At 48.6% G+C, this 15,884-nt stretch overlaps 4 protein-coding genes across 4 annotated transcripts; 3 read left to right on the plus strand and 1 right to left on the minus strand.

Annotated features, from left to right (window-relative positions):
• Positions 1–354: 354 nt before the first annotated feature.
• Positions 355–3,469, minus strand: I303_103855 (uncharacterized protein; the record flags this gene model as incomplete). The annotated part of the gene is made up of 13 exons (XM_018407188.1): positions 355–909; positions 966–1,016; positions 1,069–1,283; positions 1,352–1,523; positions 1,585–1,809; positions 1,884–2,150; positions 2,239–2,402; positions 2,459–2,496; positions 2,549–2,693; positions 2,759–3,035; positions 3,105–3,132; positions 3,182–3,332; positions 3,388–3,469. The coding sequence occupies 13 exons, from the start codon at positions 3,467–3,469 to the stop codon at positions 355–357; spliced, it is 2,370 nt and encodes a 789-aa protein (XP_018263996.1).
• A 483-nt stretch (positions 3,470–3,952) lies between these two features.
• On the plus strand, positions 3,953–7,078 carry I303_103856 (uncharacterized protein; the record flags this gene model as incomplete). The annotated part of the gene is made up of 9 exons (XM_018407189.1): positions 3,953–4,105; positions 4,172–4,223; positions 4,282–4,440; positions 4,501–4,590; positions 4,649–5,478; positions 5,538–5,768; positions 5,823–6,331; positions 6,387–6,895; positions 7,002–7,078. The coding sequence occupies 9 exons, from the start codon at positions 3,953–3,955 to the stop codon at positions 7,076–7,078; spliced, it is 2,610 nt and encodes an 869-aa protein (XP_018263997.1).
• A 367-nt stretch (positions 7,079–7,445) lies between these two features.
• Positions 7,446–14,163, plus strand: I303_103857 (uncharacterized protein; the record flags this gene model as incomplete). The annotated part of the gene is made up of 28 exons (XM_065968862.1): positions 7,446–7,582; positions 7,716–8,090; positions 8,186–8,604; positions 8,700–8,925; positions 8,990–9,202; positions 9,257–9,287; positions 9,349–9,541; positions 9,592–9,668; positions 9,726–9,977; positions 10,059–10,118; positions 10,173–10,356; positions 10,432–10,529; positions 10,591–11,034; positions 11,102–11,238; positions 11,296–11,433; positions 11,490–11,589; positions 11,643–11,708; positions 11,768–11,829; positions 11,888–12,454; positions 12,522–12,627; positions 12,691–12,759; positions 12,831–12,857; positions 12,915–13,024; positions 13,109–13,342; positions 13,397–13,445; positions 13,518–13,692; positions 13,755–13,780; positions 13,864–14,163. 28 exons carry the CDS (start codon positions 7,446–7,448, stop codon positions 14,161–14,163), a joined length of 4,875 nt encoding a protein of 1,624 aa, XP_065824934.1.
• A 247-nt stretch (positions 14,164–14,410) lies between these two features.
• On the plus strand, positions 14,411–15,502 carry I303_103858 (uncharacterized protein; the record flags this gene model as incomplete). Its single annotated transcript, XM_018407191.1, has 3 exons — positions 14,411–14,540; positions 14,607–15,048; positions 15,205–15,502. The coding sequence occupies 3 exons, from the start codon at positions 14,411–14,413 to the stop codon at positions 15,500–15,502; spliced, it is 870 nt and encodes a 289-aa protein (XP_018263999.1).
• Between the last annotated feature and the right edge of the window lie 382 nt (positions 15,503–15,884).

The raw sequence follows: 15,884 nt of genomic DNA on the forward strand, positions 1-15,884 counted from the left end.
GCAAGTAGATTATAGGTGTATCGGGCGGTTATTCGGGGCACGAAGCGGACGTTGCGCTTATTCGGTCATTCGACAACAAAGCCGAGTTGACTGCCTCGATCACGTAACGCGATCCAGTACAACGTCCTCTTTCCAAAGTATGAAATACGCGACACTCGTATAAACAATTCTTCATTATGCATGCATCTCATCATCATCATCAACCTTCAACCTTGTCGTCTCCTTTGTGTTCAGCTCAACTAGACACCCAGCTTCCCAAGACTGTGTACGTATATCACAACAACACTCCCTCAACCATCAAGTCAATTGTGCTTCAATATATCCCTCTGACGCGCGCGATCATTTTATTCTTATCTATTGCCATCCACCAGGAGGACCTCCGTATCCACCTTGATTACCCCATTGACCTTGCTGTTGATGGTGCGACCCACCATGTCCTCCGTGATGTCCACCTTGAGCCATCTGTTCGCCGTATGTCGGTTGTCCCCCGTCATATCCCTGTCCGCCATATTGATTCGGAGGTGGAGGTGGTCCACCGTACTGGTCGTACTGATTAGGAGGTGGGGGTCCACCGTATCCACCTTGATTGTGATGTCTTTGTCCTGGATAGTCATCTGCAGAGGGGTAGGAAGGAGCATTGTATCCACCTTGAGGTGGTCCACCGTATCCCCCTCCTCCAGATTGGTTGGATCCTCCACTTCCACCGAAGAAGGAATCAGCATGTCCACCTTGGGGTTGGTATTGCTGCTGAGGCGGTTGATAAGAGTTTCCACCATATTGACCCGGACCTTGGTTTTGGTTCTGATCATTTCCGTAGAAGCTGGACGCCTGCCCGCCGGCATCGGGAGCATTGGGATCGATGCCCCTCCAAGCATTGGGTCCACCTGATCCGAAACCTTGATCCCATGGCTGAAATAGCAGTGAGCGTGAGCAAGACGTCGTGATGTCACCAGCGAAGAACTCACCTTCTTACCAGACAACAGGTCCTGACCGGCGTTCAAGAATTGTGCACCAGGCTACGAGGCCCATATCAGTCGTGTGCTTAGGAGAGCCGAGGGCTGTACTTACAACGTGCATGTTGTGAGAAGCAACTACTTGTTGCAATCCACCTTCGGGCAATAACTGATTGTGTACGTGTCCAGTAGATTGCGAGTTGTCACCGATTCGCTTGTTACCACCAGCCTTGACTTTGTCGGCAGTCAACCTGTTCAGGATCTCTTGTTTTTGGTGGACGGTGTCAATCCAGTTTCGCATCTTGTCAAGCATTCTCTTCTGAATTTCAGCTACAAGTCGGGGTGAGACAAGGTCAACATCGTTTTGGTACAGGTTCTCCCGTAAGAATCTAGCTTACATCGGCCATCATGGAAGTCAGGGTGGAACAGTGCCTCCAAGACAGGCTCAGTGACTTGCTCCACCGGCATGCTGTTGTTGTCCCAAGCTTGAACTACCAGCTTAACGGTGTATTCAACAACGATTTGGGCGATCTCTCCCGCAGGTTGGTTGAGGATCAGTCCAAAGTGATCCTACAAATGGGTTCGAGTCAGCTGAAGGTAACGCTACAGGGGTTTACATAGCTGGACTCACTTTAGACAGGAAAGAATGGGTGGGGTCGGAGGCATAAGGGTCATTCCAAACCTCATATTGATCGTGAGAATCAATAACAGCTTGGGAAGTCTGACCAAGTGCTGCAGTAGCTGTGCCGACAAGTGGCTTAACGAAAGGTTCGAGGGTGGTGATAATGAATACCGAGACCGAGTTCGAGATTTTCTCGACTAATCCACCTAATCCAGGAATTCGATCAATCGTGTTCTGCTCATCCCGTCATCAGCTTTCCGACCGATTGCGTGGTAATCCGGTTTTTTGTCATCTGTGAGATGACATACCTCGATTCGCTTCATTACTGAGTCTCTGAAACTCAAAATCTTCCAGAGAGTATCATGGAGCTCTTGAGGAGACATCTGGGATGGATCAAGTCCACCAGGCTGCCCAGCTCTCATATTCTGAATGCCGTCCATCTCCCTGGTCATTTCACTGCCCTCACCACCGGGAATAGAGAAGAAGAGCTGTCGAAGGGTGTCAGCAGAATTCGATTGTCCCTCGGAGATCGATCGGGCGTTCGACATCTGTTTGGTGAGGTCGGAAACGGATTGCTGCGTAACAAGCAAGAAGATCAGCGTCGATTTATGATCGCGTTGATTCGGCAATCGAAACGCTGGCTTGACAGCTGCCCAGACTTACCTGACTCAAGTGATCGGTTGCCTCACCCATGACTGAGTGAATGAAATCCGCTCCACCGAATGTGCCGGTGACTAATGGGTAGACTCTCTTTCCGTTGGGAGCTTGAATTTGAGTGTTGCGTCCAACATGAGGGAACACATTGTTGTAGCCCATGGAAATTAAGGCTGAATAGATGCAAAATGTCAGCTGGCTTTCGCAGACATAAGTAGAAGCGGCTTACCGAGTTCACAGAAGTTGGAATGCGCAGTGAAATCCTCTCTACATTAACGTCAGCTGACATACGGAAAGCATCATCGCTAAGGTAGCTCACAAGGTATGTAATGCCCTACCGAGCAGCTGAAACGCCTGATACGAATCTGCCTTGTTGTCATTGGATCTGAAGAGCCTTCCGTAATGAATGACCTCCTGAAGCCTTTGTCTGACCAAAGCTTTTGAGGTCGCCCATCCACCAAATTCTGTCGAATGTCCAATTCTCAATTATTCAGTGCCGCTTTGCAGCCACGAGGAAAGAGGCACTTACCGTTGGCGATATAGTTCTTCATTCCAGTTTGAGGATCAATCTCCAGCTCTCTAGGATCTACAGGACCTCTGAGACGATCATCATATTGTCTGGCGTCTTCCCCTTCAGCATAACCCTTGGGGTTATCGATGTGCTCGGTAGGTAGGTAACAGCCTAATCTTTCTTTGGTGACTTCGAATTCTCCTGTAGCGTATCCGATACCAAGGAATCCGAGTACCATGACTACGTTGATGATTGTTTGGAGGTTGGTTTTCTTAAGTGCTCCAACATCAACAGCCTGAACGCACGGGGACGGATCAGCTTGGCGAGGTTCCACCTATCGTGAGAAGGAGTAAGATAAGCTGACCTGAGAATAGTCTCGTAGCCAATTACCACTACTCAAGAATTCAGCTTGTCTGACTCTGCAATCGCGAAAGAGCTTACAAGTAGACTCGTTTGACATCAAGCGGGGTGAATTTCGTTCCTCTAGATAAGAAACCACCTCCAGCAGCTTTCATAAGATTTCCAATGACATCTTCAATATCACCATGTCGGAAAGCTTTCTCCTCGAGATACGAGTACCCAGGGATGTTACCTGTGCAGATGTGTCAGCCAAGACAGACCAAAATGTGAGTGGACAGACTACTTACCAGCTCCGAAAGCTGCTACACCCGGTGTGAACGATAACGCGACAAGCGCTATCACAAGAAAGAGCAAAGCTGCTCTGGACATAATGCGTGTACTGTATGTGCTGATTACGGCTCACTGCTATAGTGCGGTGGCAAGATGAAGGGAAGCAGTGTCTGCTCAGAGGGTATTTATAGCTTACAAGGCAAGTTGAATGAGATCTGGCAATTTACGGTCAAGCGGTGAAGATATGAATTAATCGGGAAGGGAAGAAGTATGGCGACCATAGCACGTACGAGCAGCTAGTAGATAGCACCGCTTATGCTTGTTCGGCTCAAAAACACGTCATAAATCCCTTCTACACGTGTATCACCCCTGTCTTGGCGCTTTGACCTCCATTTATAGCTCTTCTGTGGTGGCGGAGAACGATTGACCTCCGACGCGAGTTACGTCAACTCAGATCAACAGTGTGACATTCGGCTCTCGATTTGTTTACATCTGGCTGAATGGGCCAACCCTCTGCGTACCTCGAACAAGCCCCAAAGAGATAGCTGAAAACCGCGTCAAAGGGTTGCGCAAATCGCCAACATGCCTTCCGATCGAGCAGGGTACACCTTGTCCGTCTATGCGATCGACGTTTCACCTCCCATGGGTGAAGCGAAGGCCGATCCGGGGGGTGAACGCAAAGTACCGAAGTTGAATCTGGTCAAGGAGTATGTAGCTAGGAAATGTGAGCCCAAAGTGAGTGTCTCGGCTGCACTTTTCGCAAGGCAATCTAAAGCTGAGGATCAAACCTGTTCCTGGTAGATCTCGAGTGGTAGGAAGACAGAAGCCGTCGGTATCCTGAGCTATGGAGGAAGTGAGCGATAACCCTCACTTCAATCGTAGTGAAATTAGCTCATCTCGTTATCTTGCAGAAACGAATAATCAAGCGAATCAGGCCTTCGTCAAGCAGGATCCGGACAACGAGGATCCTCCATACTCGAACGTGTCTTGCGATGTAGCTATACAAACTGCTAAACCTAAAACGCTGGAGGTGGTAATGAATCTGAATGTGGGAGCACACGAGGGTAATCGTGAGCTTGTCGAGAGATGGAATACATATCCCTCTCCGGAAGGCTGACATCATTATGTAGCTGTCTCTGCGTTGATGGTCGCGCTTGATATGATACATATCCACAAACATACCAAGAGTTGGGCGTTGGAGGTAGTCTTGATCACGGATGGTAAGCTTTGGATTTCTGCCATTGGACGAGAAGCGAAGCTGACGGAAGGTGAGTTCAGGGGAGAGTGCGTTCAGACAAGATGAGTACGAAGACGCTATGGACAGATTCGACGATTTGGGTGTAAGGCTCTCGGTAGTCGGTATCGACTTCCAGCCCTTAGATGAAGCAGTGGATAAAACCAAGACCAAGAATAAACGTCTGTCGGAGAAATTCTGGCGAACATTTGTTTCAATGCTACACGAGCGAATATCGAAGACCACCAATTCAGAGGAAATGCTGCCTACACTCGAAACTTTCGATGAAGCCTTAATCGAATCCCGACTACCCAGACCAGCCGTGGTGAACGGTACAGTATCCGGGATCGACCTTCATATCGGATCTCCTGACGTAGATGCTGAACAAGCCATAACAATACCCATAAAATACTCGAAAGCCACTATGAAGGCCCGTCCGCCGACGTTATCGAAAGCTTGGAAACCAGCTATGGATCTGCAATTACCTGCAAGGCCTTCATTGGGCACACACAGAAGCTCGAATCAGCTTATGTCGAGCTTGATCAATCAGTCTCAATCTCAAGGGGAAGGTATACCGAAGATGGAGGATTTTGCGAGTCTCATCTCGGCCGAAGTCAAGCATCATTCTACGTATGTAGTGAAGAAAGCGGAAAATCCCCCTCCGCCAGGAAGTCAAATGGCTAGTCAGGCGTATGAACCTACTCAGCAGCCGATCGATGCGGAGGAGGATGTCGATGAGGAGTTTGTCGAGAAGGAAGATTTGGTGAAAGCTTGGAGGTTTGGGTCCACCTGGGTGCCAATGGAGGCGGACACGTTTGAACCTATGGAGACGAAAAAGGGAGTCGAGATTCTCGGATTCTTCCCTAAGGATGCTGTGAGTCAATGTTAGCCTGCTTGTCCCATCCGTAGGCTGACAGACGATATCCGGCCCAGATCAAACGACACTTACTCATGGGCGAAGTCCGGTTTGTATGGCCTGACTTGACATCGCCGAAAGGTCAAATCCAGTTCTCGGCCCTGGTGGAAGGTATGGAGCTCAGAGGAATGTGCGCAGTGGTCAGATGGGTCTTGAAAGATCAAGCTGAGCCAGTCATTGGTCTTTGCTTGCCGGCTATGGACTTCCCAGGCGAGGGCAAAAGGCTAGACTACATGTATTGGGTGAAGGTGAGCCATCTTTCGCTCACGAGAAATAGCTGCGACTGAGCCAATCATGCATAGCTGCCTTTTGCGGAAGATGAGCATAATTTCTGGTTCCCCTCTCTGACGACATACAAGACGGCTACCGGGAAGGTAGTCAAAGAACATCCCTTGATACCGACCGACGAACAATGTGAACTCATGGATGACCTGGTTGGATCGATGGACTTGGACGAATATGCCAAGCGACAAGCAAAGCGTGACGAAGATGATGTGGACATGTCAGAAGAAGGAAATGGCGATGCGGAAAATGAGTCACCCAAGTGGTTTGACCCTCAGAAATCATATAACCCAGTCATACACCGGATCAAAGAAGCTATCTTCCACGCATCCTTGACTTCCGACCTCGACGCTGATCCACTTGGCCCACCTCATCCGGAATTAACGAAATACTTCAACGCGCCGTCAGACATCGCAGAACAAGTCACGGATGTCACGCGGCGACTGAAAGAAGCGCTTGATATCAAGAAGGTGGCTCCTAAGACCAGGAAGAAGATCCAAAAAGAGGGATTGCGAGAGGATGAGGGATAGTGAGTCCAGACTATAGTAGCCGACACGTTTCTTGCTGCTGACACAGTGAGACAGTATTGATATCGATGAGCTATTTGACGAGAGCGGAACGCAGGTCAAAGCTGAATCCTCAACGGCAGCGAAAAGCGATAAACCCAAGATAGAACGACCGTCACCCATTAAGGGAACAGATAATCCACGATTCATAGAATCAGATGACGAAGATATGCAATCGCCGGCGCCAACCAATACACGCTCCGCTCAGGAGCCTGGGATAAGCAACAAGGGCAAACCGAAACCGAAAGCTGGCAGATTAATAAGCAATGAAACGCCGCTGGAAGATTTCAAGCGACTGATAGAAGGGGAAGGAGACATTTTCCGAAAAGCCTTGCAGGATCTAGGTGCAGTAGTAGAAGAGAATATACAATCTAGTTTCTCGTATCAGAATTATCCGACTGCGATCGAGTGTCTGAAAGAGATGAGAGCTACGGCACTGATGTATGAGGAGGTGGAGACTTATAATGAGTATGTCAAGGAGTTGGAGAAGAAGGTCAAGAGTGGGAAAAAGAAGGACTTCTGGGAAAGTGAGTCGCGTTACTTCCATCTCCCTGTACATCCGTTCCTCACCATGTTCAGACCACTTCTTTCTGTTGATCGCGAGATTGTATGCTGATCGGCCTTACTGATCAGGATTCGAAGGAGAAGGTAAAGAAGTCGCCGCGATTACCGAAGAAGAGGCTCAACAGGCTTTAGAAGAGTATGATTAGGGACTGCAAGACTCCTGGGCATCTGATTTCGATTCTGATTCTGATTCTGACTCAGTCTGGCTCTCAATGTCTGATACTCTTGTATATTATCTAGGATCTGTTGTATGTATATTTATGTAGCTCTCCACACTTCTCGTTCCCCTGGTCTTCTTCTTGCCTGCTGCACTTTGCGGTTGGGCGGAGGTAGTCGGAAGATGGTGTTGATGACACGTCATGACTTTCTATCCATCCTCGCGTCACTCGAAGCAGCTTGAATAACCGACATTTGTCCGTGGTGACACTTCTTGAACTGCTAAGAACGACTGTCGCGGAAAAGGCCAGCTCCAAATAGACCTCACTTTGGCTCGAGAGCTCCTTCATCTCAATCATGAGGACTACTGTGAGGTCTGTGGCTCTGCTTGGGCTTCTTTCGAGCCTTGCTGGCTCAGCCAGGGCGGGTACACCTCCGGTCAGTATATCTCTGGAAACAGCGTGGCCTGCTCCTCCATTCTTACTCGAGATCTTGTGAGTGGCGTGTTCAACTCTTATCGTATAGCCGGATCTATCATTCTCCGGACTGTCCATGACTTCGAGTATAGGTCAAAACAAAGATCTGGAATGTATGAATGCTCAGCTGACAAGCTCTCATATTTTGCAGAGAAACGGTGTATGAAGAATCACCTTCCTCGTACTTCCCCCTCCTTCACTTACTCCCCGAACTCTCTCAAGATGCTTACGAAACGGACGAAACCCTTTTAAATTCAATCAGCGAGCTCATCTCTTCTCACCCGATCTTATCAAATTCGATCTCGAGGGAAACGCTGAACCTGGCGTTGAGCTTACATACGAGTGTACCTAAGATACTGGCGCAGTATTCGTGGTATGAAAGCTCGGTCCGGCCTAAGGAAGTGGATCTAGGGGTGGAGAGATGTAAAGAGCATGGATGGGTGGAATGGAAAGGCAAGGGATTCTGCTGGGTCGATGATCTCAGGAAGGATGTTGAGATGAGTATAGAAGAAGGATCGAGCCATGTGTGAGTGTCATGCCTCGCCCTGATTCGTCCTGGTTCCAGCTTAATTTGATTTCGAGAAAAACTGATCCATTACTCTGGGTTCTGATGTCCCACAGTAGATCCCAACCCGGCTCTCTGCCGTTCGACCATATATCCTCCCCTTTATCGACCGACTCTGCTACAGCAATCGTCTACTATACCCCTCATTCTGAGAACTCCGCAAATCTGCTGAATTATCTTGCGCGTCATGAATCGCAGTACCCCAATTTCAACTACGTTATACGGTACCTCCCCCCGACCACATTTGATGCCGCCAAGAAAACGCCCTTGAGCGGCTGGGGGGTGGAGATGGCCCTGAAGAAGACCGATTATCTGGTCGTGGATGATCGGTTGACGGGAACGTCAAAATCGCAAGCTGCCGAACAAGAAGTAGCGAAGCACAGTAAAAGCTCGGACAGTGGGATATTTGATGATGCCCTAGGTCAGGATCCTTGGAGTGATTTGTCTACACCGCTCACCAGCGATGAGATCAGAGGTGAGCACAAGTCTGCATGAATGCGTGACTTGTACAAAGACAAAACGCGGACCCCGGTATTCCGTCGCCAGCTAATGTGTTGTATCGGTCTACAGATCTCGGATTGAAAGCTACGACATTGATCAAATCTTCTTCCAATCCCCTGGACGCGCTGAGAGAATTGTCGCAAGACTTCCCTAAATACTCGGCTGCCCTGGCAAGACGTGTCGAAGTCTCCGATGGTATTCGCGGCAAGACTAGGCAGATGCTGCAGAGAGGCAAAGCCGCGGATGCCATATACATCAATGGAAAGGCTTGGAACGAGGGTCTGGATGCTTATGGGTAAGCTCAAATCTTATACGAGGGTAAACACTGCAATCATTGGGCTGACTTGCCTGCGAATTAGGTTACTGCGTGCGATCCGCTCTGAAAGACACCACGTCCTTTCCCTCACTTCCCTCGGATTGACGCCGAAGCAGGCTATCGAGCTCATAAGCGATCCTGTCATTGGCGAAGCTCAAGTGGAAGAATCCCCCGGGGAAGGCGTCGTGGATGCTAGCGATAGATCTGAAGGTGGTGATGTCATTGTGTACTGGAACAATATCGAGAAAGACAAGAGGTCAGCTATGCATCTCGTTGGCTCGCGAGCAGAAAGCTGATATGATCCTCGCAGGTACAAGAATTGGCCCTCTAGTCTTGGCGGAGTAAGCTGACTCACCAACTCTTGCGTGGACGATGACGAGTATGGGCTAACAAGAATGATAGTTCCTGCGACAAGTTTACCCGGGTCAATTCCACACTGTCCGAAGGAACACTTGGAATCTCGTCTTCGTGTTGGATCTAGCCCAGATCGCCTCATTGGACATCATTGCCAATGCTATAAGTCCAATGATCCAACGTGGACTGCCGATTCGCTTTGGGGTTGTGCCAATGTTTGAGCCTGGAAAAGATGATCTCTGTGAGCAATCTTTGCGATTTATCGCGCTTCTTAGCTTATGTGTTTGGTAGCATTCCATATGGCGAAGATCTTCCACTATGCCGTTCAGACCTTTGGAAGGGGCGCTACGAAGGATCTCTTCCTTTCGGTTCGTTGACCGCCTCACTACCGAGGTCAGGCCAAGATCGCTGATTGACTGGTTCAGCTTGCCGGATCGAGTCCTCATTCGCTTGCGGTGCCGGGGACTGTGACTCTTGATTCGGTTAGAAACGCCTATGATATGATGGCTTTCACCTCACCCAAAGCAGCTTTGCCATTCGATGAACTCCTTTCCACCGAATTATATGATGCTCACCTGGAGAAAACCGCAAGCTATATGAACAGATTGATGGCTACCAAGGAGGAGTCGAAACAAGGTCATCTGTTCATCAATGGGAAACATACGATCATGGGCGGAGTAAGTGACCAGTGGCTGTATTTCATTCAAGATATGGGCTATAGGCCAAGTATGGAGCTGATAATGTATCTTGAAACCTAGCATTGGACAGCAATTGTCCAATCGGAAATGGCGACTCAGCTTGCCTTCTTACAAGAACAGGTCAGTTTGACGATCTGTACAGAGTGGAATTATCGGCTGAAAGCTTTCATTCAGTTGATGACTGGCCAACAACCGGAAGATGTGTCCAACTTCTTCTATGACCTACCATCAACGTCCAAGCGAAGAAACAAGCTTATAACCCCTGGTCAAGGGGAAGGAAAATTGAAAGTTTTCAACTTGATCGATATCTTCGAAGGCGACGTTACGAAGCGTTTGACCACCGACTTCGTATACCCCGGTGAGTACTCCCGACACGGGGCTGTCCAACATGACTGTTGGCCGATATGACGATGTTGATGTGCTCCTTGACCAGCTGGGGAAGGCGTGACACCGGTGACTATGTGGGTGATTGGCGATTTGGATACTTCGGACGGTCGAAGAGTAGTAGAGGACGCTTTGAAGCATCTACAAGTAAGATTGCAACTATCTCTCAAGTATTCTTGGCAGCTCCCCCCACTGACGTGTTGCAAAGACACCAGACGGCGCGAGCCGACTAGGCTTTGTCCATGTCCCGATCGATGACCCAACAATCCCAAGATCAAAGTTCAGACTATCAACCGCTTTATACCAACTCCACGCCGCATCTCTACTCTCAAAAGCTACCCCACAGGAGATCTTCGAACTGCTAGAGTCCCTAGACAGGAGCAATGATCATGTCGATCGACTTGTCATACCCGCCGCCTCCGATGAGGAATATGTCGAAACGAAGACCGATGGCGAAACATGCGTCACTTTCAAGCTAAATGACGAGCAAACCAAACAGTATATGGACCATCATCCGCTGCTGAAAGCTGCTTTGAGCGGTGCTACTGAACTTGACATTGCCGCTTCGGCAGAATTTTGGAAAGTTGGTGGTGAGATCGCCAAAAAATTAGGTCTGAAGGACGGATCTCCTCATCTTCTAGTCAATGGTCGGGTAAGCTATGGTATCTGGTCTTTTGTAGTTCGGTAGAAGCTTACTCATATCTCATTGTGCGATATAGCTTGTGGGGCCACTGACCCCGCAAAACTTCATACTGGAAGACTTTGATGCTCTTGAAGCTTATGAGTACAGGAAGCGGGTCAAGCCTGTTATTGACCTCGTTCAGACTATGTATGAAGATATATCAGTGTTTGATAGGTGAGTCAGCTGTATTGAAGCTCCAGATTCAGCTGATCTAATCCTGGTTACCTATAGATCCACTCTGTCATCCCTCCTAAGCATTGCTTCTTCGGTCATTGCTTCGTCGTACAAGCCGGATTCGGCTGAGGGTATATTCCTACCTGCTCAAGTTGCCCGGTCTCGCGTATACACCAAGCTCGATGATGGTACTATGTGAGCGTGACTTCGCTGCCCTGTAGAGTACGCCAGCTGACAGCCAATCCCATCAGGTCATTCACCTTGGGTGATGCGGATAGAGCGATACTTGACGTAGCTACAATTGTTGATCCGATATCGGAGAATGCTCAGAAGTGGTCTACCATCCTGCAGGTATGTCAATTATTGTCATTTTATGCCAATGTCTATGCTAATTATGCTTATAGACTCTATCGGAAATGGAAAATGTCGCGATCAGCGTGTATCTCGAGCCGCAACCCCAGATGACCGAGGTGCGATTGTTTTCCGCTTGAGCTCAGCTATACCGGTACTGATCGATCTTGCGGCACAGGTCAAACTGAAGAGATTTTATCGATCTTCCATACCTTCCAAGCTGTCTTTCGATGTGGACGGGTGAGTGATCACCAAGTCCCACGGCAGTTGTCGAGTATACTCATGTATCATCCCCCAGTAACGTCATCGCACCGGGAGTGACATTCCAAAATCTACCTTCATCTCCTATTTACACCCTAGGTCTCGATGCTCCTCCCTCATGGATCGTCTCCCCTCGCACATCTCCATACGATCTCGATAACTTGGTCTTATCAAACGTCCATTCCCCGATACACATCTCGTTCACTCTGAAACAACTCTTAATCGAAGGACATGCTCGAGAATCGACCAACGCTCCACCTCGGGGACTGCAATTGCAGCTCACTACGAACGGATCGGAAGTAGCGTCGGATACGTCTGTCATGGCTAATCTGGGATATTTCCAATTCAAAGCTACTCCCGGAGTATACGATCTGTCTATACGCCCCGGAAGAGGAAGAGAAGTGTACGAACTTGAATCGGTTGGTAGCGAAGGGTGGGATAGTGAGGGCGTGAATATTACTGGATCAGGGGTCATCTTGGATAGCTTTGAGGGGAATACGATATTGCCGAGATTCGGAAGGAGAGAGGGGATGGAAAGAGCCGATGTACTGGAAGAGGAGGAACGAAAAGCGGATGAATCGTTTGCTGGAGCTGTCTTTTCAAAGTAAGCAAGACTGTTTCCCTGAGCACTTGCTTCATGAAGGCTGTTCTGATCACTTGACCCGATGCAGGATGAAATCGATGGTTGGCCTTTCGACGGAAGTACTTTCGACGAAGCCGAAAAGCAGACACGCCGATATCAACATCTTCACTGTTGCCTCGGGGCTACTATACGAGGTGAGTTCAGCTCTTGAATGCCGATTCGCTCGACTATGCAGCTGATGTCAATGTTCATGCTAGCGATTCGCTTCGATAATGATATTGAGTGTCATGAAGCACACCGATAGTACTGTCAAATTCTGGTTCATTGTGCGTTCCCTACAACCGTCAAACCCATCGCATCTCGATAGCTAAAATTTGTCATCATTTGCTCTCGATAGGAAAACTTCTTGTCGCCCACGTTCATCGTAAGGATTTGATCAGTACTTCCATACATCTCACGACCAAGCTGACAATATGAACAGGAATTCATCCCCGAATTAGCCGAAGAGTATGGCTTCCAATATGAATTTGTCACTTACAAATGGCCTCACTGGCTACGAGCTCAGACTGAGAAACAGCGAATCATCTGGGCGTAAGTTGATTGACTTCTTGATCATGACATAAGACAAGTGTATATGTGTGACTAAGCAGGGTTTGACTCGCTATCATTGAATAGGTACAAAATACTGTTCCTCGACGTACTTTTCCCGCAAGATCTAGACAAAGTGATCTTTGTCGATGCCGATCAAATCGTTCGAACAGACATGAAAGAGCTTGTGGACGTAGATCTCCATGGCAGAGTATATGGCTACGCACCTATGGGAGACAGTCGGACGGAAATGGAGGGATTCAGATTCTGGAAGACTGGCTACTGGAGAGATGCTCTGAGGGGAAGACCTTATCATATCAGGTCAGCTGTTGTCTTTCTCGATGACTGAGATTGAGCTGATTGATAGATGAATAGTGCTCTATATGTTGTTGATCTCAAGAGGTTCAGACAGCTGGCTACGGGGGTGAGTGTGGTGATGCACCTGAATTTGTATTTGAGTGAGAGCTGATTATCTCTGTCGCCTTCCCACAAATAGGACCGACTGAGAGGCCAGTATCACGCACTTTCGGCTGATCCTGGTTCGTTGGCGAATCTCGATCAGGATTTACCAAACTCGATGCAAGATACTATTCCGATATGGACCCTTGATCAAGATTGGTTATGGTGCCAGACGTGGTGCAGCGATGAGAGCTTATCGACTGCCAAGACAAGTGAGTCTTGCCTGTGATCTGCCACTCAAAAACCACCTCGTGTGCTGACCTGTGATTGGTAGTCGACTTATGCCAGAACCCTTTGACAGTAAGCTAAGATCTACGTGGTCGCATCTCATCGTGTAGAGCATTAGATGTCTGATCTCAGCTGATGCTTGAACTGGCGAGTAGAAAGAACCGAAACTGGTCAGAGCACGTCAAATACCTGAATGGGACTTATACGATCGCGAGATAGCTTCCTTTGCAGCTAGATTACAAGGCGAAGAAGTTGGGGTGGGAGCTTTGGCGGCTAGCGTAGATGATTTGGCCTCAGAAGCGAATGGCGCCCACCCGGCTGGTCAAGAGAAGGAGCCAGGGCTGAGTATTCAGGTTGATGTGGATTTGGAGGCCCTTATAAGCGATGATGATGGTGAAGAGGAGATTATTGAGGACTTGTTGGAGGAATCCAGGAGGTTGGATGATGAGCTGTAGGACTTCAATTGCATAATGTTTCTCTTGCATGCATATCACTTCGTCAGGATATCGCTCTGAATCTGTCGGATTCATTGCATGAAGGGCATGCCATATTAATCCAGACGTATTTTATCAGATTTTCCGGCATTTCTCCGTTCCGCGAGGGTGGGTTTACGAGAAAAGTTCGAAATTGTTATTGTTGATTTTGTTCATGTCTGTCTGTACTGCTAGACCAATCCTCCTGCGGCGGGGATTTTCAGCCACGATGAGCGTCATGAGCGGATCTTCAGCCATGAGAGCGCAGGCTCTACCTCATCTATCAATTCGGGCTATACATGTCTCCTCGAGGGCGGCAGTACAGGAAGTCGCATCTAACGGGAAAGGGAAAGGGAAAGGTGATTCCATCTCCTTTCAAGACACTTAGCAAACATCACTAATACACTTGACTCACCATGGTCTAGGCAAAGTCGCCCCCAGCTCACTATTCGCCCCCATATCTAATCCAACCACAAACGCTTCCAACCCAGCCTCTGCCTCTTCCTCCTCAACCACACCGCATCACATCCCCACATCCCCTAGATCCACGCCATCAGTGAAACCTACAATTGCAACGGCCCATTCGAGACAATGGACAGAATTCGAGAATGCCTGGCCGTTTCATCGGGAACCAAGCAGACCCCGCGGTCCGAGGTCAAGCTTCAAAGATGAATCCCGAGATGCAGACGCAGAAAAGATAATAGAGGTCCGAACGATCTTTGAAAAGCCAATCAACTTTAATCCGTTCTATAGGCTATTCGGCTGTGCATTCGCTGCATTCATTGGGTTTCAGTGGTTCTGGCTACCCGATAAGAGTGGGGACTATGAGACTTTGTGGAATCATAAGAAAGAAACGGGGTATGGATCGTAAGTATGATCGATTCCTCTTTTCGTATCCCTGCTCCGCCCATATTCGCCATTTCCATCAGATGATCCCTCATGTCTGACGGATATTTCTTATCCAAGTGTTGATGCTTTGAAAGGCGAGAGCTATGCTGATATAATTTTGATCGTCACTCACAGCCGCCTATGGGGGACTTTCAAGCATATAGTTTTTGTGCAAACGCCCTTCTGGGCATTGGGAGGGGCCGCTTTTGGGATATGGCGTTTGACAAAAACCCTCAACATAGTGACGAAGCTCGATCAATGTAGAACCAGAACAACCACGGCCGCAACTGGAACCGCAGCTCAAGAAGTCTCAATCAGGATGAGTACGGTCAAACAAGCCTTGTTGAAGGGACTGAGTGGCGAGCCGAGGGAATTGAAAATGGAGCAGATGAGGATCATACCTGTGTCGGGTCGCGAGTCATCCATACAATGAGCCTGGATTGGATAAGGTCAAATTAAGAAAGGGCTTTTGTGGTGTCTGCTGACGCTCTGATACGCATTATTGCCCTCGCTCGCAGCTCATCAAAAGAACGGTGATATGATACTGAATATCCATGTGAACGCGAAGGCTTCTAAATCGCGGAAGTTCTCAGATGGACAACCGTATATAGTAGATACTAGATATAATAGGTTCCTGGACAAGACGGACAAGCCGTTCGTGCTCTCGCCCAGTCGGTTGAGGCATGTTTTTGGGAAGTTGGATGGCTTGTAGTCAATCTCACCGGAAGACCTGTGATCGATGCGCCCTCGTTGCAACCAGTGTCTTCGGGTTAAGCAGGAGATGTATCGCGTCCAATTATATACCACAAGGATGC

Source organism: Kwoniella dejecticola, chromosome 4 (genome assembly GCF_000512565.2).
Source record: "Kwoniella dejecticola CBS 10117 chromosome 4, complete sequence".
Classification (NCBI taxonomy): Eukaryota; Fungi; Basidiomycota; class Tremellomycetes; order Tremellales; family Cryptococcaceae; genus Kwoniella; species Kwoniella dejecticola.